The sequence below is a fragment of the Leptidea sinapis genome, chromosome 1 (assembly GCF_905404315.1).
Source record: "Leptidea sinapis chromosome 1, ilLepSina1.1, whole genome shotgun sequence".
NCBI lineage: Eukaryota > Metazoa > Arthropoda > Insecta > Lepidoptera > Pieridae > Leptidea > Leptidea sinapis.
The window spans coordinates 25,001,024-25,023,754 of record NC_066265.1 but is presented as its reverse complement, the minus strand read 5'-3'; the positions used below and the strand labels follow the sequence as shown (position 1 = coordinate 25,023,754).

Genomic DNA, 22,731 nt, shown 5'->3' with positions numbered 1-22,731 from the left:
TTCAAAGTTTTACTATGCAACCCGGCATTTAATTTTAAGTTATTAGTAAAATTAAACAGAACATGTGGCATGTCAACGTCACAGATTGTTCGCGACTGGTTCGAGTAAGTAGTATTAGTTGCCGCATTATGCGACTACGCCTACGGTATCTAGGTGGAGCGCAGCGGATACCAAATCTAAATCTAAGCCGTTAATACAGATGTTATAGTAACTTTCTCCATAAAATCATTTTCTTCCTCGCATCGCAAGATGTTACTGTCAATAAAATCTTCGAGATCTGTCAAAGAGATACTTCTCTATGTTACTTATTAGTCCCTCAGTTAAAAGAACCCTGTACATGAAAATAATATTCCGCTAAGCAAAGTTAAATTATATTTTTCTTAAATATTGATAGGGAGTTGAATAACGCATTTGAGAATAGCTTTTTGTTAAGTTAAAATGGAATTATTAATTGCAATATCTATTCCAGTCATTTTATTCATAATAAAATTTGAGAATGCGTTAAATCGAAAAAATCATGACAAATTTATTGTTTATACTGCAACCGTAAATAAAAATAATAATTTCAAAGAGTTAACTATAATAATCAATTAATTTGTGAAAAACAATATGACATTTTAAATTTTTTATAATCTGAAATTTTGCCTAAATTTCGATAACAGATTTCAATGTTAAATGTTTAGCAGTTAAGCCAAACAGTTTTTATAGCAGTATCTACAATAAATTTACAATTTGAGATAAAAAAACACTTATGGATTTGGGTTATCTTTAGCTAAATTTTTTATTTAATTTAAATAATACATTTACACATTACAATTGTAACAAAAGAATTGTTATATAAATTTCATTTATATATACAATTACGATCTAGGAAGGCAGTTTTAGATCTATATTTACAAATGTGAATCAAAAAAAGCTTAGCATTAACTGAACAGAATAGCTACAAAAATATTTCTAGCATGAAAAATAAATTCATTGACTAAAATACAGATATGTACTCGATGCTTACAAATCTCTAATAACAATGCTATCTAATCAAATTCACAGACAACGTAACTAAAGTTACTTTAATACGGGAATGCCGTTAACGAATTCAGCGTCATGGTCGTGTCTTAGCACGTTTTTGGTAATGAGAGACAAATGATAATTTATCACGTTTCTGATTGTATTAAGGAACTCAGAAGTTGAAGGAAGGAAAGTGTTAACAGCATTATACTTAATGTAGACGCCTCGCCCGAACTTCGCACTGAAACAAACAACCGTCGTTATTATTCATGTTAATGGATGCTTCCTGCTGTAATAACTGTGTTAATATTGCTGAGTATTAAAATAAATAATTAGGGAGGGTCCTGTATTTTAGAATTACTGAAATTTATAATATAACTGGTTGTGTTGTTATTATGATTCATTTTAATCTATTATATTTGTTTTAATTTGCCTTTTCAAAATGTGTTGTAATTAATTTTGAATTTCTTGACTAGCAACAATTTTTAATACTTAGTATTTTTTTTTATGGAATAGGAGGACAAACGAGCAAAATTTAAAACAAAAGAACAAAATTATAAATTTAATAAGTTCAGTTCTTTTATGTAGGCACATTATAAGTTAACAGCTGTTGATACCATTACAGAAATTATTTTCCAGTATCACAAAGTCAGGCATTTTATTAAGCCCCTATATAACCAAATGGGAAACTTTCAGTTATTGATAATATTACAGAAATTATTCTTAAGGAAGTCAGTCATTTCTAACATTTTTCAATTTTCCCCAAAATCGATCAATCCTTTAGGCAGAGAACAATAATAATAAAAAATTTAAAATATTGTATCCAGAAAAATACCACTTAGTAGTGGATGTGACCTATGCGAAACAACTGTGGGAGAAGAGAAGGTTATCCAATGTTTTTCTCATAAAATAAAATTTGAAAGACAGTCAAGACGTTCACTCGATCGTTAGCGATACGCCCTGCTCTGCAGTGCCGTTATGATTCATGATTGACATCAAAAATCTGAGCGTCATCATAATTTTGCGCGTCACTTTGAGACATAAGATGTTAAGTCTCTTTAGCTCTTCAAACAGAAACACAGAAATTCTTGCACATTTCTCCTTCATAGCAGAAAAGGCACTGCTCTGTCAACCAACTAGCTGTGCAAGAAGTCTCCCACTGGTTAACCAACAATGCAAGTATATAATAAAAATAAAGATCTATACGAAGAAATAGAATTGTTGTTCCAAAATTTGTATCGTAGTTTCGAGCGTGCTCAAGTAAAGTTTGCTGTAACGTTTCAGTAAGTTCGGTAACGCATATTAGTTCCGTGCAATCCAAGAACGTATCTGAAACTTATGGCCAAGTGGTATTTAAAGTTAAGACGCTCAGGACTCGGTGAAGCAAAATACGTAGTTCAGATTCCAGAAACATTAAGGGAAATTCGATTCATACTTCGTAATATATATGCGGGTTGAATTCTATGACGTAGAAATTTATTATGTATGATGTACCATATGGAATATGTTTAACCGACTTCAAAAAAGGAGGAGGTTCTAAATTCGTTCGTATGTTTTTTTTATCAATGTTAAGCGGATTTTTGAAAAACAGTAATGATTTTCTTAGGATAAAAGAGGGCGCTTTCTGTGTCCTATGTGTGCGTGCGAGTCACGGATTGTGTTAACCTTAAGTGCAAGTATATGTGAGTGCAGTCTCCTCTTCTCCACAATTACACCCAATTCTGATTGGGCCCGCTCGTAAATATTTAAGCGGAGAAATGATTTTATGGTGATCACTATCCGAGTTTATTTCTACCTGGACGGGGGTTAAATACGCCATTTGCATGTATCTTCGTCATTGGATGGATTGTCACATTCGTTGTACCCTGTCGCCTATGAAAATAGGCATAATTCACGAAAAGTGGCTCATTGGTATACTAAACAAGAAAAGAGTAGATAAGCATAAGGAGTTTGACCTGCTTCCTAAAACGGCTCACCACCGTATTGAAGCCATCTGGGTAGGTTGCGTTGCGATCGGTTTAAGTTTGCTTCGGCAGCCAGCAGCTATATGCATGCTTTATGCCTGACATTGGATCAGTCAGATGTTATCACCCATATGACCGATAAAACATACAGTGCATCTGTGCTAGGGGCTTATAGGGCTATAGGGCTTGATTGTGACAGGTCGACGACAACGACCGGATGTTGTATGGTCAATTCAATAATGTTCCTCTGGTCCGATGTCACACTTGAAAGAGGATATGTAGCAAGTAATAATAGCCGATTTACGTTCCGTATCCACAGATAGATGAAGGCGAATGAGATACTGCAAGTCAAAGCGCACAGGCGAGCCTCACAACAGCACAATAGCAGGTATAGAAGCCGAGAAGTAGGAAAAGTAGCAGTACATCTTGTGTCTCAAGGTGATGAGAGCAATGCTAGTGCCGCTCAGAATTTTTGGGTTTTTCAAGAATCCGAAGCGGCACTGTATTGTAATGGGTAGGGCGTATCAATTACAATCACCTGAACGTCCCGCTCGTCTCGTCCATTGTTTTATAAAAAAAAGTAGGTACTATTATTTGACGTCTCAGGACATCTGTATGGATAGCCGAATTTGATTAAAACGAGCGCAAAATAAGAACGCTGGGAGAGTTTCTTGCGCCACTTCTGCTCTCTCAGAGCGCCATTTGTTTCCGAAGCGGCAGCAGTATCTAGTATATTCGAAATGACATCAAAAATTATTCTAAAGAGATCAATTTTGAGAAATAAATGCCTTTTTATTGAATCTATTTTCTATTGAATCGATGTTCATGCTGTCTGGGCTTGGAGTAGAAAGCAGATACAGACAACAGTACTGTAAATTAAAATCCTCAAAGTAAAGTATACCCTCTCATGTTCTATTATTATTATCATCAGCGGTGATTACTTACAATGGTATAATATCATAGGAAAGAAATGGACATTCGACAGTCTATCACATCCCGAGCAAATAAAAAAAACCTCCTACCTTCATCATTAACTTCACTCGATACTTGTCGTAAAGAAAGAAGATCCAAGCGTTTTAATAAACAAAATATATTTAAATATTTAAGAAAAAGTTTAAACAGTTTTCCAAAAATAGTCAACATATTACATCTGAGCAAAAATACAGGTGAACTATTCTAAACTTCACCCAAACAACAAATGCGAAATTCTATTTTTAAAATTAATTTTTATATTACCTTATTACATCTGAGCAAAAATACAGGTGGACTATTTTTAACTTCACCCAAATAACAAAACATGCCAAATACCATTTCTAAAATTGATTTTAATATTATCATATTATTTTATTATTGAATACCTAATCAAGAGTCAATGTAATCAGCTTCTCTTTATATATTTAATGTTTCATAAGTAAAAGGAAATTGCTCCTGAGGGATGTAATTAGCAAAATTAATAATGAGCTCTATCCGCTGAATTTTTAGAAGGTTTCCGAATTAAAATACAAGAATTTCTCGCTAATTGGTTTTCTCTTATATTTTGTAATTGAATAGGAGGTCAAAAGAAGACAAAGCCTATAGGCAAGTGATTGTTGCTGTCCAGGATAAAAGCAGTTAATTATTTTTTGTGGGTGTTTTTAGGTGTAAACTTTATACCTACATATATTATGCCATTGAAGCCCTATCTAGTTTAGTTATAATTTTTATATGTTTATGTTTAATATTATATAATTATCATCAGCTGAACGCCTTGCTTGTCCTGTGTCTTACTGTCTTAAAGCCATTTTTAATTTTTTTTTATAGATAATGACTGAACATTGGCTGGGACTTTATTATAAAAGTGTATACATTACCCCTAAAGTTATTATGTATCTTATGAATCCTACTAGAACTAGTAACAAGCAATCCCTTGTTATAATGAAAATCACTATTGAGTGCAGGAATTATGTATATTAATTTTTCATATATGTAGTGGCAATGAACAGTCATAATATTTATTTCTTTAAATTTTTCTTTGAGTGACTGTCTATAACCAAGCTATATAGCACGAACAGCTCTCTTTTGCAGAGCAACTATATCAATGTCAGCAGCATGATTCCACAAACCGTACGTCATGATGCTGTGAAATTAAGTGAAGTACACTAATCTAGCGGTAGCAACATTCGTGTACTCTCTTTCTAATTGCGTATGCCACAGAGCTGAGTGTATCTAATAGTTGGGCAATATGTGGACCCACTGAAGTCAGTCATTTGCTGTATGTAATTACCAGTGATAAAACCTGGATGTATTGCTTTGAATCTGAAAAGAAGCCAATCGGTGGAATGAGGCTGTTCGTTTTATTTATGTAGGTATTAACAGTAGCAATAATACACACAGCTATAAGAAAAAGAACTAAGAACTAGGAACAAAATGTAGTAGTTATTTACAAATTAACACACACATTTAAGTATTATAAGGAATAAATAAAGAAGTGAACATTTTTATAACAAAAAATCATTACGTACACAGTTACGTCCATTTACGAATTATAACATTATTAAAGATTATCTTGAAAGTGGTCTTTCGTAATTTGGCTAAGGAATCAGCTACGCTTTTTAAAATTTTACATAACCGTGGGACTGGGGAATCGAGACCTAGAATCGTTCGACGAAGTGGAGGACAAGTTGAGTAATAGGCTTACCAGGAATTCTTAGGATATCTTTATTTATTTTATCTACACCCCTAATATGAATCCTCTATAAAAGATTCCGAAACAGTAAGCTTACTGCTATCATTAAAGAGCCAGTCCTAGTAACCATTCCATCACCCAAAGTTGGTTGTAATGAAATTCAGTACAACATTAGTTACTAGGACTGGTTTCTTTAATGTTAGCAGTAAGCTAACTGTTTCAGAATCTTTTATACAGGATTCTTTGAATTGGTTGATTCTTGATTATGGGTGTAGATAAAGTCCTGTATGCAACTGTGATAATTAGGTATTAAAACACTCATGTGATACTATTATCCATATATATATTACCCACATTCGTGTTTTAATACCCCTTATTACACAACAGTTGCATAAATAACTATAAATAGATAAGAGAAGTCCAAGTAAATTATTTAATTAAATTTAATGTTAATTTACCTAATAACATAGCTTCTTTACTATCAGCTAGTTGACTGTTTCCAACTACAGCTTCACTCCCCTCTCGCCAAGCTGGTGCTACTCTTGCTGTACACCGCACCTGCATCGTCCTTCCCGTGGGGACGCGAAGCCCTAGAGCTGCTGATAGCAGGCCATGTGAGTGCTGTATTAGAGGGTACTCTACCAGCAGGTTTTTGTCAGTTACCTATTTAACAAAATTATTGTTTGTTTAAGATATTTTATTTTTACAGTTTTCGCATTTGTTCAATATACTATATTTTATTACTGCAATGTGCTGCACTTATGCTGATATATCATTACTTAAGGGTATTAGTGCTTGTTAAACTATAGTCACATGGTAATATATTGAATATTCAAAAATCAATCGCAAGAGTTGACTTCAACAAACATATCGACATAGTGTAAGATAGAGTTTTAACAGTTTTAACTATAAAGTCAAAGTCAAACTTTATTGAATTAGGCTTGAATAAGCTACTTATGAATTGTCACTATAAATATTTCTTTTAAATTACTGAATATACCATATGTTCGGAAAAAGTAGAGCTCGTGAGAAGATCATACAAGAAACTCAAAGGCCACTCACTCTTTTCAATCAAATATATAATACACAAAACAAATTAAGTTGTAAGTTGTTTCATCCAATATATGAATCATGTTCAAAGTTGAAAGTGTTTTAAATAATATAAAATTTATCATAAAAAGTTTTTTTTTATTTATGTATATATATTAGATTATCACACAGATTATCAGTATCCGCCTTTAACCGTCCCAAATTAACTTCAATATTGGTTCGCAAAGTTTATAACAAAGTTATTTTGAACAGTCCACGTTCTGATCAGCATATTTCAGATAGCGAATACTGCTACTATCAGGTAAATATTATTTTTGGTTGACATTTTTGAGGACAATCATTATTTTTGTTGATTAGTAAAGTTGTTAGTTAGGAATGTTTAGTTTTTTTTATATATTTTTTTTTATATGAGAGGGGGCAAACGGGCAAGAGGCTCACGGGATGGGGAGAGGTGAGGCAACCGCCCATGGACATCCGCAACAACAGGTGTGTCAAGAAATGCGTTGCCGGCCTTTAAGGTGGGAGTATGCTTTTTTCTTGAAGGTCCTTTAGTCGTATCTGTTCGGGAAGACCGTTGCCGGTAGTTGATTCCACAAGGTGGATGTGCGAGGCAAGAAATTTCGAAGAAAACGCTCGGTTGTGGAATGCCAGACGTCTACGTGATGCGGATGGTACTTTGCACGTAATGTCCGATGGTGGAATTCGGCCGCTGGAATCAACCCGAACAGCTCCTCTGAGCACTCCCCGTGATAAATGCGGTAGAAGATGCAGAGAGAACCCACATCTCTACGCAATGCTAGAGAATCAAGCCGATCGGAGATGACTTGATCGTCGATGATTCGAGCCGCTCTTCGTTGTATGCGGTCAAATGGAAGAAGCTGGTACTGGGGAGCACCCGCCCAGAGGTGAGAACAGTACTCCATGTGAGGCCGAATTTGCGCCTTATAAAGTTGCAGGCAGTGGCTTTTAGTGAAGTACTGTCTCGCCTTACTGAGTACACCAAGCTTTTTAGAGGCCAGTTTGGCCTTCTCCTCCAAGTGACCACGGAACTGAACGTCGCTCGATATATCGAGGCCAAGTATGCCAATACAGGCTGTGGCAGTTAGAGGAGTGATCTCGAATCGAGGGGATACGACAAAGGGAGACTTTTTAGTGATGAACGCACAAACTTATGTCTTCTTGGGGTTGAATTGGACTAAATTATGTCGGCCCCATTCCGAGACTTTGCAAAGCATAGTCTCGATTTCAGACACAAGTTTGTTCCGGTTCTCGTCGACGCTAACCCGGGACACAGTTGGCACGGCTGGTTTAGGAAGCATACCCTGTGCTGTCGTCTGCATAGCAACGAATATTGCTGATTTGCAGCATATCATTGATATGCAGAAGAAACAGCGTAGGGGATAGCACGCAGCCTTGCGGGACACCAGCGTTTATGGGTTTTAAGTCGGAGCATGCACCGTTGATAACAACCTTGATGCTCCGATCAGCCAAAAAGCTAGTGACCCATTTGCACAACTTCTCGGGAAGCCCATAGGATGGCAGTTTCGCTATAAGCGCTTTATGCCACACTCGATTGAAGGCCTTCGCTATGTCCAAACTCACCGCCAACGCCTCTCCCTTCGACTCAACCGCTTGCGCCCATTTATGGGTGAGGTATGCAAGAAGATCACCAGCTGAGCGACCCTGACGCAAACCGTACTGGCAGTCGCTGATCAGCTGGTGCCCATCTATGTATCCCAAGAGCTGGCGGTTGATGATCTACTCCATTACTTTGGAGAAAATGAAGGTAATGGCAATAGGGCGGTAGTTTGACGGATCTGAGCGTACACCTTTCTTCGGGATCGGGTGCACTAAAGCTGCCTTCCATAATTTCGGACTACGCCTGATGAGTAGGAGAGCCGGAAAAGACGGGTAAGGACCGGCGCCAGTTCCGGAGCACATGTCCGCAGCACTATCGGGGGAATGCCATCGGGCCCGCTCGATTTGTGAATGTCCAAGGTGAGAAGCGCCTTAAGCACGGCACTATGCCGGATTTTTACCTCCGGCATATATGAATCGCACCGCGGAATATGCGGTGGTGGTGCACCTTGGTCATCCAGAGTCGAGTTGGACGCGAAGAGGGAGCCCAGGAGATCAGCTTTCTGTTTCGCGTCATGGCGCTGGCCCATGTGCAGTGGCGGAATGGCTGGCTGGCAGAAGTTTCCTTGGACAGCCTTGGCGAGCGACCAGAACGCACGAGTTCCCGAGGGAAGGCGTGCAAGTCTCTCGCCAATTCTGCCAATGTGCTTTGACTTCGCGTCAGCAATAACTCTTTTGAAGGACCTGGAGGCATGATTGAAGTGTTTTTTAAGTTCGCTGGAATTCACATCCTTAGATACCACCGCATTGACCCAAGCCTGATAGCACTCCTGCTTTCGGCGAGAGGCCATTTTGCAGGAGCGGTCAAACCATGGTTGGGACCTACCACCGATAGGCACAGAGGAGGATGGAATGAAGAGTTCCATACCTTGCAGTACCACATCAGCAACAGCGTCAGCATCGGCATCTGGATCTCCCAGCGAAAAACAGATATACCTCCACGGGTAGGATGCAAAAAAGCACCGCATCTCGTCCCACTCTGCTGACCTATAGTGCCACACGCGGCGACAACCTAAGAAGCGGGGCTGTGTTAGGCGCGTGATCGGCACGGTGCTCCGGATCAGGCAGTGGTCCGACGATCCCAGAGGAGGGTCAACGGAAACTAGGTGGCCGTCCGCATGTGAGATCAATAGAAGGTCCAACAGTGAAGGTGTATGATCTTGCACATCTGGGATTCGCGTTGGCGCAATAACCAGTTGCGTCAGACCATATGCTAAGGCTAAGTCGTGAACAGATCTCCCTGCATGATCGGTGAGCCTAGCCATTCGGCGTGGTGGGCGTTAAAATCGCCAAGAAACACGATCTCTGCAGTGGGGATCTGCTCCAACACGGAATCTGTAGCCATTTGGATGTGTTCGAGGAGCCGGTCAGTCTCTGCGTTACCGCTATGGGACCTATACAGGCATGCGTAGATTCGCGGATGGTCATCGCAGTCTACACGCAGCCAGATGATGGATAGGTCCTGTCCTTCAAGAAAACTCAGGCGTCGAGAACAGACATCCTCCCTGACGTAAACGCAAACACCAGCCCGTGGTATAAAGGGGTAGGCCTCCGGATACCCCACTCACCGGACGAAACACAGCGGCATAGCCGCTATTTCACGCCGGTTTCGAGTGGGGGAGTGGTATTTCTCCGGGCGTGCCGGCCCAATTCGGTTGTGTCCGTGAGGACCCAACATGGCACTACCACTCCTAAGAAATTAATTATTAAAGGCTAAACTGTTTAAATATAAATTATCCTATATTGTATGTATGATTCTCTCATGTCAATATCGAGTATATTAATATCATATTACATCGTAATCCTTACTACAAAGGGTGCAGATGAACTCAAGCATCATATTCGTGCTGTAAATGATTTAAGAGTTCCTATCATCAAGTATCTCACCTTCTCTCCGTCGATATCCCAACTGAGAACAGCAGCCGGGTATGATCGACCAGACGTACAATTCAGAAACAAGAAGTCTTCTTTCTTGTTTTCTTGCTCATTTCCTGTTATTCTTGGGCCCTCTCGTGGGAGATCTGTGCAAACATATTAAATAGTACCACATAGTGTAGGGATTTAAGCAATTTGTTATTTTAAAGTGAAAACCGTCACTTCTGAGATTTATTATACAAATTAAATTTTTAACTAAAATTTATGACTCGAAGCCGGCACCCTTGGGTTCCGTCCAAGTGCTCTTACCAACCAAGCCAATCGTTGAAGTAACGTTAGAATATAAAATTGTTTAAATTTGAAAGAGCGACATCTCAAGTCAATTTTCTAATATTAGGGTTGAGCAGGTTATCAACTGTAAAGTAGATCCTGTAGATGGAGCCACGGTCTGTGAGTTGAACAAGACATATCAATATTTACGATCCATTTGGTAGGTATCCATTTGGTACGGAGGTTGGCTCATTTGGTAAGACCGCTCGGAAGGAACTCGAGAGGCGTGGATTCGTCGTATTTATATAGTGTAGGGATTAGCAGTAAAATGTAAGAAACGTACGGTATCGATTATGATATGTCGCGATTGACAGTTGAATCCAGCCTAGCGAAACTCTATAAGAAAAAAGTGATTCACTCGATAGTATAAAACGTGAAATTGACAGTTGACGGCTATATTATTGTAAGAAACGGAGATAGCCGAGATAAACTACGTTTTAAGACACTGTTCGCTTTCAAACTTAGCCGGATTATACTTCGTCGCCAATCGCCATACTGTAATTACTACTATTTCAAACTTAAATCACTGCACGTTTCATACAAAACTAAATTTCAATTTTTACTTAGACAGTCCCGCCTCTTATTACGTAGTATTTACGTCTTCTTTGGTTGACACTACGAGATATGTTAACAAGTAATATTTGATTATGATTCCGTTATTGTTAGATATTCGTCTTATTTTAAAGCTATGTTTTGATGGGAATTTAGTCTTTCTCTGCTCAAGCTAAAACCTAGACGGTGGCATTTCAAAATGATATATTTCTTTTCTCTCAGAAGTCATTTCATTTTTCTTTAACAAAGTTTAAACTAGCAAAGTATTTTCTGCAGTTCATGTTTAATCAAAATTTATTTCTTTCAACTACATCCAACAGAATTAATAAAATTTAATTAATTACAAATCATATCTAATTATAACGGTTATAATTTTATAAAATGAATAGTGTATCAAATTACAATATGCAAACACAAATAATTGGTTTTCACCGTTATTAGCACATTTCAAATTATGTTATCCTAGTATTCAGTAGCTGAAATTAAAATATAGATTTAGGCAAAGTACTAAATTTAAAGAACAAATGAATTTTATATACATTTATATGTAATGTAATAAACTTTTTTCGAATGCTAGTACGTACAAATCTTGCAAATTATATCGATAAGAAATTGATTATTAATATGAATGTCACTTTTAATAAAGTTAGGATATCATCCCCACCATCTGGATGTTTGGCGGTCCTCCACAGTGCGCTTTTCAAGGAGCTTTCTTCCACGTACCTACTACAAAGTTGCGGAATGAGCTTCCTTGTGCGGTGTTTCCGGGACGATATGACATGGCTACCTTCAAGAAAAGCACGTACACCTTCCTTAAAGGCCGGCAACGCTCTTGTGATTCCTCTGGTGTTGCAAGAGAATATGGGCGGCGGTGATCACTTAACACCAGGTGACCCGTACGCTCGTTTGTCCTCCTATTCCATAAAAAAAATCAAAATAACGTAAGTACGAGTATATCGACAAAAACACTATTTATAACGATTGAAACATTAAAAAAATATATGCATTTAGTCCTACTCGATAATGTCAGTAAAGTATATAGTTAGCAAAACAAATTTTTATCTAAGTCAGGAATCAACTTCAACGTTTTTAATCGAGTCGACAGTTGTAGATTTAAGTAAATTGAAAACTTTTTGTAGAATTGGAAGGACTTACAAATAACCTCCATTCTTCCTTCGCCGGCGGCAGACTCGAAACTCGGCGCTTCGGCCGAAACCTCACATCGATACAACCCCGACGATTTCAGTGTCACCTGATGCAAAACGACTCTTCTGTCGTTCGATTTTGACAACTAAAATTGTTTTAACAACTATAGTTTTTATTTTTTTAATTATTCTACATATAGGTAGTAAATACACATGTACCTAATTTCAATATGTACCCAGCACTGCTTAGAGTATCGTATAGCAGTTGGTATTAGTACTGGTTTTAAGTACGTTATTGTGTTATACGGTATAATTAAAAGAATAAAAAAAATATTACTTAGCTTAGAATATTGCTTAAATTAGAATAATGCTTAGATTATATATATTGTACTAATCTTTACATTGTTTGCAATAAAGGCTTATTCATTCATTCATTGTGTTATACACTCATAAATCAACCGAATGAAACTATTCCCAACAACACACTGAGTAATTGCAAGAATATCAAAAGAACGACGTAATTAAAACAAAAAAAAATATTTTGCAATGTAATGCTTTCTTTCCTCTCATTAGAACCATTTCGAGTGTGATAGTGGGTACGCAGTTTCATTTCTACACATTTACACATATACATGAAATATCATTGATTACATAATATCTGTTAATAATCTTACAGGGTATGAATTGTTATACGTCTGTATAAACTTCAATTCATACCCTGACATGCTCCATACACTCACACTTACACAAATTTACAAAGTTTAAAATTAAACCGACTCCTTCTAAAATATAAAAGATTATTTCCATTTAATCCTCAATATCACAATTTGCTCGGAATAGCGTGAAGGAATCTAATTGATTTTTTTTATAACAATAAGAGACGAGACAAGTAGGACGTTCAGCTGGCGGCAATTAATACGCCCTGCCCCTTAAAATACAGTGCCGCTGAGGCTTCTTGAAAAACCTAAAAATTCTGAGCGGCACCACAATTGTGTTCGTCTCGTTGAGACAAGATGTTTAGTCATGAAGAAAAATAAATATTTATAAGAGTAAAACGTTTATGATAATCATTAATCGTTTATATTATAAAAAATGTTAACATGGTTCATACAAGCTTGAACTATTAAAAATCCAAAATTTCATTTATAATAAAAAACGGCTGCAAATAACTATGTAAGGCTTTCATCCCCAGCGGATCAACGGACTGTATTTTCTTTATATCTATAATGTAATAGTAAAATAATATTGATATAATAACATACCCCTGGCCTTTTCGCAAAGTAACAAGGGTGAGGACAAATATTTTCAGTTCTCAGAGTAAAAAAATATAAAACATTTTCCAACTATCATTAATTGCATAATTATATTCCTTTGCTCTTTATAATTGATAAATCTAGTGTTATATATTATTATAATATTTACATAAGTAACGCTATTAACAATATCGGTTTTACTTTTATTTGTTTTTTTTTATATGCTGTTATACCGTTATATAACAAGCGTAACCGTTTTCGCTGCAAAGCTGATTATTATTTATGATGATTAATGGTAACCTCTTGTGGTGGTTTGCGGCCTATCTGCGGGATTGTCGTAATTGTCAATGGATATCGTTCCTCTCAAGTTCGCGTGACATCCGGTGTACCGCAGGGCTCTATTCTTGGACCCTTGCTCTTCACTATTTTTATCAATGATCAATGATCTCAGTGCTTTACACGTTGTCATTATTTACTTTATGCTGACGATTTAAAGCTGTACTTTTGTACAGCTTTAAATCGTCAGCATCAGTTACTTGTCCATCTGACGCCGTCCGTATTCAGGAGGATCTTAACAGACTTGATGCATACTGCACACGTAATAAATTATATTTGGCGTACAGAAAGTGTAAACATATAGTGTTCACCAGAAACAAAATATTATCACGACTCATTTTAAGCTCGGCAATCAACAGCTGACGTCAGTTTCTACCATCAAAGATCTGGGTATTCATTTAGACCGTACACTAACCCTCGGCACCCATATAGACCATATTCTAAATAGCTCTCTTCGCATGCTAGGCCATAACACGTGTATCCAAGCAATTTAAGGACAAGTGTACTTACACATATCTTTATAAGTCCCTCGTGCGACCCCAACTAGAATATGCAAGCCCAATATGGAATCCTTTTTACTCGATCCACGAAAAAAGAGTCGAGACTGTTCAAAAAGAGTTCTTACGCACATTAAATTATCGTGTAAAAGGAAACCGAGCCCACTATAATGATTTGTTGCTTGAATATAACTTTCTTCAGCTATGTCAGCGCCGCATTATAACAGATTGTGTAACTTTAAAGAAAATATGTACTGGTGAGCTGACATCTTCTCCTCTCCTCCTCAGTCTCGTAGGCTTTCACGTCCCAGCCAGGTCTCTCCGCTCATGCATTACTTTTGAGATATCGTCACCAAGAACAAACATTGGGTTTCGCGCGCCATTACACAGAATGTGTAAATCTTACAACAATAGTTTTTTTGACATCGACATATTTTCGTGCTGTGTTCAGACACAGTTTAGAATTAAAATCGTTGTCATCGTTGCCCCGAGTTTAAATAATTTCATTTGTCTACATCTTTTGTATCAGTGCGTATAATCAAATTAGTTACTTCTGTGAATGTTTGCGTTTGTGTCTTTTTGTTATTATTGTATTTGTGAAACATGTGTTAGGACTCATCTATATTTATATTTTGTATCTCTTTCCTATATTGTTCAGTTCTTGTGATGTGTTTGTTATGTTTCCTTGTAATAATAAATAATTTAAAAAACATGCACGTTTGTTGAAAAACGTCGTATTTAACGAAAATACATTGATCATCACACTTTCGGTTCCCTAATCGGACTCGCCCATGTATCGCGTGAATATCGCCACCTTGAGCAAATGACAAGTTTACCTACCATAGGTACTCGTTAAATAATTAATACATTTACCTTAATACAAAACCAGTTAAATTTATTACAAATATTAATACTATTACAAAATTGACTAATAAAAAAAAACTATACTTTTTGTTTTTTTTTTAATTTATGAATGTTCCGGTAGGTACCCTATAACTTTAGCACAAATTAAATCTACGCCCTATGTGATGACAGAAATCTGCAAAATGTAGATTAGCACTTATATTACATATCATCATCATCAGCCGGAACACATCCACAGCTAGACAAACGCCTCTACCAAAGATTTCGGTCGGACGATCGGTCCTGCGCTACCCTCATTTCGGCAATCTTGACCAGATCGTCGGTCCATCTTGTGGGGGGCCTACCAACACTGCGTCTTCCGATACGTGGTCGCCATTTGAGGACTTTACTGCCCCACTTTACTGTCCGTCGAACTATGTGCCCTGCCCACTCCCACTTCAGTTTCGCAATCATATGGGCTGTGTCGTTATTACATATAAATAATATAATATATATTATTTTCAGCCTATATGATTACTAAATATAATAGTAAGTGAATTGTAATAATTCTTTATGAGAATAAATATTTTAACATAAACTATGACTAGATACTTACATCAACTTTGACTCCGTCGATTTTATACGCATGCTGCGGAGGATCATATTTCGGCATATATCTGTAAAACTCTTCGTTGTCTCTATACCATTTGACAGAATATAATCTGTCACCTCCAAGTTCATAATCACAATCAAACTGAGCCTGCTGTCCTCGAACCCGGTATGAAGGGACCGAAACCCGAACTATTCGAAGTAGAAGAGATTCTGTAACAATTAAAGGGTATTAATGGATTGAACCTTTTATATGGCAAAGGTTTCCATTACGGTAACAATGATGGTATAGATACCAAACAATAGGTTCCCTTCAATAAGATACCTTAACAATTCCATTCAATGGACCATTGCTTTTATAGTAATCGCATTACCGTTATCAATTTTATTAAAGATATTTCGTTTTATTATAGAAATGAATTTACATTATTCCGTTTATGGGTTATCCAAAAGAAAACTCTATAACTATAAGTAAGCATTTATCGCTACTATTAGCAAATTTGTTATGCTTAAAAGTGATAACTTTCACTTCTGGGATTGATTACATAAATAAAATTTATAAACAAAATTTATGAACGATGCGAGAAGTCGCAGAAGATTTGCAAGAGCGACGTCTTATGTCAATTTCCTAATATGCAAATATTGGAGTTGAGCAGGTTATCAACTGTAAAGTAGATCCTGTAGATGAAGCCACAACCTGAGTGTTAATCGATGAACAAGATTTTTTTAACAATATGCACCCGCGACTTCTCGCGTTCTGTGCGAGCGCTGTTCCAAATGAGCCAACCGTTCGAGAGACGTATAGTTGATAAATCTTGTATGTCATATTAGGAAATTGACTTGATATGTCGCACTTTCAAACTTTAACATTTTGTTATTTTTTAAAGTGACAACCCTCATTTCTAGGATTGATTACACAAATTAAATTTGAAAACAAAATTTGTGAATGATACGGGACTCGAACCCGCGACCTTTCGCGTTCTGTGCGAGCACTCTCCCAACTGAGTCAATCGTTCGAGTGACGTATCATTGATAAATCTTGTATTTCTTGCTTAACTCTTTTATTATTTAAATTCTTATTGCGTGACATATAAGTAGGTAAAATAATCCAAAATGATCTAAGAGTTCAAATTAATATTCAATTTGTATAATTTGTGGTGCCTTAAATCTGTACAAACGCAATCTTCTTAGTCATCCCAATCAAAAGATATTACGTTGAATTTAAATTTTTATTCAGTTTAGTCATTATTGGCAAAGTATACATTATATTTTTTCATAGAAGTTACCACGGAAGCCTCGATGCTTGAGTCAGAGTGATGCTTATCCCATTCTTATATTTTCCGATGCTATTTCATTTGCGTAACTGTATTTATTAAAAAGGTAACTTATTTAGATGCACTGAGTCGGCATCGTGTGCCAGGTCGTCTCCTTCCCTCTAATATGTGCGAAGAGAACGATGGCTGGTCCATGCGTCAACTCGTGAAAGTGTGCTATTTGGGGTGCTCGGTCAACTGTTATAGTTAATAAATCGTTGTATTTACGCTATATGTTCACGAAGCATACTTACACAAACAATGAGTTCAAGCTCTAAAGGTTGATGCATCCAATGTACGAAAATTTATATTAATATGGTAAAATCTTTATTACATTTCATGAATAATTTATATTATTTAACAGGATTCATATATAGAATGCAGAACCTTACAGACTTATTTGTTTTGTTTATTACAGCCATTGTAAAATACTGTTTGATTAAATATAGTGGCGGTTGACACGTTACATATCTATAGCAACAATCCAACTGATGAAACATTTCACAGGTAAATACTGTGATTCGTCAACACTAGTTTCGTCATGTTTATTATCGTGGAACATATGAACTAAAATCTATGCATTTATAAGAGATTTACACGTATATAGTCACTCATCACGATATCTCTGGAACCATTAGAGCTAAAGACTTGAAATTTGGTAGGAATTATCTTTTCACCGAGTAGAGGTCAGCTAAGAACGGATTTTTACGAAATTCCACCCGCAAGAGTTTTTTTTATTATGAACAGAACAACGTCTGTCGGGTCAAGTAGTACTAAATATTAAATATTATATATACGCAATAAACACTCTTTTTTCTTCAGATTATAATAATTTAAGAAAATATATGTTAGATAGTAAAATATTGTATACGGGAATATGACGCCGTTTATCAATATTTTTCATAGGGATTGAATGAAAGGAAAATACTACACACTTCACTAACTCCCTTACTTACCAGTGGGAGGCTCCTTTGCACAGGATGCCGACTAGATTATGGGTACCACAACGGCGCCTATTTCTGCCGTGAAGCAGTAATGTGTAAGCATTTCTATGTTTCGGTCTGAAGTGCCAAAGCTAGTAAAATTACTGGGCAAATTAGACTTAACATCTTATGTCTCTAGTTGACAAGCGCAGTTGTAGTGCCATTCAGATTTTTGGGGTTTTTCATTAATCCTGAGCGACACTGCATTGGAATGGGCAGGGCGTATCGATAACCATCAGCTAAACGTCTTGTCCCTTATTTTCATAAAAAAAACTCACTAACACCTCTGTAAAACTAGCACACATGAACATTTTAAATTGAGTCTCGCCGTAATGAGGAGAGTGTTTGTCTGTTGCGCTAGTTTACTAAGTTTATGACTACTACTCGTACAATCAAAAAGACACAGTGTACGCTAACCGCTCCAATGAAGATTTACAAGTGGTCGAAATAGTGCAACGTGTATACCATCTTATGTTATTCATTGTTTGATGAGAGATGTCTAATAAAAGTGACACAAAGCTGTATTTTTGCGAAAAGGTGACGAAAGTGTCTCAGACTGACTTTGCGCATTTTGAAAATGTAACCTTCACTTTTCAGCAAGACTCTGTACCTGGTCATAAACCTTTATTCATGACAATAAGAGACGAGACGAGCAGGACGTTTAGGTAATTGATACGCCCTGCTCATTACTGAATATTCATGAATACAAGCGACCTAGGCGACAGGTAGCCATCAAACCTTGGATTACACCGGGACTTTGTAGATGTATGAAGAATTGAGATGAACTACACAAAAAACTCCGAAAGGATCCCGAAAACTTATCTCTTAATATAACATACAAACGTTATCGCAATACATGTAATAATTTAATAAAAAATATTAAAAAACATTATTTTGAATCAGAATTAGCAAAAGCCAAATATAATGTGAAAAATCAGTAGGGATTAGTTAAGCAAATGTGTAATTTAAATATCCAAACTAAAGTTCCATCGGAGTTATTATGCTCTAATTCATACTCCCAAGCTGCACTGGATAACATTAATAAGTATTTTGTTAATGTTGGTAGTAATTTGGCTAACTCTATCCTGCTTAGGAAACACACAAATGAGTTGGAATTATTTAAGAAAAGTAGACAAATCACAACTAGTGGACCATTAAATTCCTTTATGCTTTTGCCAACAGATGAGATGGAAGTAAAAAAAATTATCGGTGCATTAAAATCAAAGAACTGTTCGGGTTGAGATGGGATCTCTACATCTTCTATCAAAAAAGCTGCTGATGCCATTGTGAGCCCCTTGACACGTATATTTAATGCTTGTTTACCTAAAGGTATATTTCCAGATGCATTTAAAAAGGCAATTACTGTCCCTATATATGAATCAGGAGATAGAAATAAAGTATCAAATTATAGACCTATATCTCTTTTGCCAATTTTCTCAAAATTACTGGAAAAGTTAATAAACACACGCTTACAACAATATCTAGAGGTAAATGAATTTCTCTCAGGCAACCAATATGGGTTTCGACAAATGACCTCTGTAACTTGCAAATGACAAAAGGCCAAATAATAACATTCGCTGATGATACCGTTTTACTGTTCAGCTCAAATACCTGGAAAGAAGTTAGTGATGCAGCGAATGAAGGTTTTGCTGCAGTAACTTCATGGCTAGATAATCACTTACTGACACTTAATATCGAAAAAACAAAGTTTCTCACATTTTCCATAAACGCCAATAGTAAACCCTCTTCGAATTCCGTAATTATTAAAGCACACACATGTAGTAACTTCAGTACTTGTCATTGCGAACCAATCACTAGAAGTAATTCTACAAAGTGTCTCGGTGTAATAGTAGATCAAAACCTTAACTAGAAAGAACATATCTCCAACCTAACTAATCGCGTAAGAAAATTGATTTACATATTTAAGACACTTAGAAACGCATTTGATGTAAAATGTATACTAAATGTTTACTTCGCCAGTCTATATTACAATACGATCTTAATGCCTGGGGAGGTACCTCAAAGGGCACCATGTTAATAGTTGAAAGAGCTCAACGTATGATTCTAAAAGTTATGACACGTAAAAAATACACATATCCAACAAGTTTGCTATACTCGGAATTGGGAGTGCTTACGGTACGTAAATTATTTATTAAATGGGAGATCCTGGCACAACACAGAGTTAAACCTTACTTCACTACGAGACGTAGAACAGATGCAGTCTATAAAATACTTAAATTTAGGACATCCTTTGCTCAAAGATATCATGGTTATCTTTATACCTTTACAACAAACTAAATAAAATTTTGAACAAAAATATCAAAACCACAATTGATAAATATCTGTAGTCATTGGACTACAATGAGACCGAAAATTTACTAAAAAATCTTATTTGACCAGTAGGCACAAAGGCATTTCTTCCCCTCGGGTACATAAATACAGTAGACACATCCCTACTCATTCACCATACACACATAACAGTCATAACGTAGATATAATATAACACTTGATCGATTTTGAACACAATCAAATACCTAGTTTGTATAAGTTTGCTAATTTCAAGTACACGCACCTAAGTATCGCTGATCTAAGGACGATGAATACTATCCTTTCGTGATACAGTTTTTACTAGTACGAAACGATAGGGTTAATCAGTTTAATGACAGCCACTAAGTTACTATACTAATGAAAGTTAACTTTGAATAATAATTAGTTATATTGTATTTAGTTAATTGCATAGATTAAGAAGATGTATAATGGTTGTTTTCATATTTTAATAAAGATTATTATTACAATTCTGTGCCGCTCAGGATCCTTGCAAAACCCAAAAGTTCTGAGCGGCACTAGAATTGCGCTCGTCACCTTGAGACATAATTTGTTAAGTCTCACTTGCCCAGTAATTTCACTAGCTATGGCACCCTTCAGACCGAAACACAATAATGCTTACACATTACTGCTTCACGGCAGAATTAGGCGCCGTTGTGGTACTCATAATCTAGCCGGCATGCAATGCAAAAGAGCCTCCCACTGGTGATTTCAATATCATTTACCAAAATATAAGCATTTATTCTATAAATATCATTTTATTTATTGACAATAAACTGAATTTCCTAGTCTTGCCATAAGTACTGAAACAAAAACAACAATTTTTTCTATTGCAAATAACATTTATAACTTCTACAGTGTGTTAGCTTAATACATAAATATAAAACAATTCAAAATATAAAAAGTGGTCTCCATTGGTTTGAAAATGACAGATTCCAAATTCAAATGTTATATTTTGTTTACTTTTAATTAAAACAGTAGTTATGGCCAGATTAAGTATTATTCCTGATTTCCGAAATATGATTGAAAGTTTTGTTGTTGCCTCATTTAAAATGCCAAAGGAATAACAAAAGTATTGATTACCTTTGAAGCCTTTGAAGGATACATTGATGTCAACGTAATTAAGGTAACTATTTATACTATGTAATTTCTTTTATCCTATCTATAGTGATTACAGATCATCAACATTGTATCGCGGACTTATAATGAATTGTTAACAAATAAGGTAAGACTATTTTATGAATACATAAGTAGCCGGACTAACGCTTATTAAATTCAAATAAGAAAATGGTAATTTCATATTCTAAATGATATTTTTTGATACAAAATCATTAACTTTTAATGTGAAATTGTTAATATAAAATTAGGTATATATTATATACAAAATCCAAGCAACACCACTTACACTATTAAAATATGTACATTGAAGATTAAAGATACGGCGTGACTAGTTTTTTTTTTATGGAATAGGACGACAGACGAGCGTACGGGTCACCTGGTGTTAAGTGATCACCGCCGCCTACATTCTCTTGCAACACCAGAGGAATCACAAGAGCGTTGCCGGCCTTTATGGAAGGTGTACGCGCTTTTTTTGAAGGTACCCATGTCGTATCGTCCCGGAAACACCGCACAAGGAAGATCATTCCACAGCTTTTTAGTACGTGGAAGCTCCTTGAAAACCGCACTGTGGAGGACCGCCACACATCCAGTTGGTGGGGATGATATCCTAACTTGTGGCGTGTCGTGCGAAGGTGGAATTCGGCGGCAGGAATCAGGTTAAACAGCTCTTCGGAACGCTCCCCGTGATAAATGCGGTAGAAGACACACAATCAAGCGACGTCTCTACGCAACGCCAAGTGAACCAGCCGTTTACTTTACTTTAGTTATTTTCATAGTATTATGGTAGTTAGTAGTTGGTAGTTATCAGTCCTATAGTATATTTCTATGGGGTAGTGCAGCCGATATTAATACCATCTTTGTGCTGCAGAAGAGATTAACAGAAAAATTTAGAGAAGTAACATTTTGACTGTTGCCTCCCAATATATTCCTGATAATATTCTTTCTCTATGTTCATAAGCACATTAAAAATTTGAAAGAAACTGTGACAATCATAATGTTAAAACAAGGAACAAACAATATAAACTTGTTATGCCTACTACTCGTTTAAGTCAAGTTAGTAAGTCCTTTTTGTAGTGGGTGATGTATATATATGCTTTAACGATTTCAGAAAATGTACAAAACAAATGCGCTACGAAATTTAAAATAATTGTTAAAAAACTTTTGTGTTGGAAAGGTTATCGTAACATAAATGATTTTCGTAATGATACGACGGACTGGAAATGAAGCGG

At 36.3% G+C, this 22,731-nt stretch overlaps 1 protein-coding gene across 1 annotated transcript in view; it reads right to left on the bottom strand.

The window, feature by feature from the left end:
• Nucleotides 1-759: 759 nt before the first annotated feature.
• LOC126969774 (uncharacterized) overlaps nt 760-22,731 on the bottom strand; it is a 33,339-nt gene continuing 11,367 nt past the window's right edge. The window contains exons 2-6 of the mRNA XM_050815340.1: nt 15,770-15,975; nt 12,235-12,370; nt 10,210-10,343; nt 6,093-6,297; nt 760-1,246 (exon numbers count right to left, since the gene is read on the bottom strand). Of these exons, the coding sequence (XP_050671297.1) occupies nt 1,152-1,246; nt 6,093-6,297; nt 10,210-10,343; nt 12,235-12,370; nt 15,770-15,975 (776 nt within the window). The 3' untranslated portion in view covers nt 760-1,151. The remainder of the gene's footprint in view (nt 1,247-6,092; nt 6,298-10,209; nt 10,344-12,234; nt 12,371-15,769; nt 15,976-22,731) is intronic.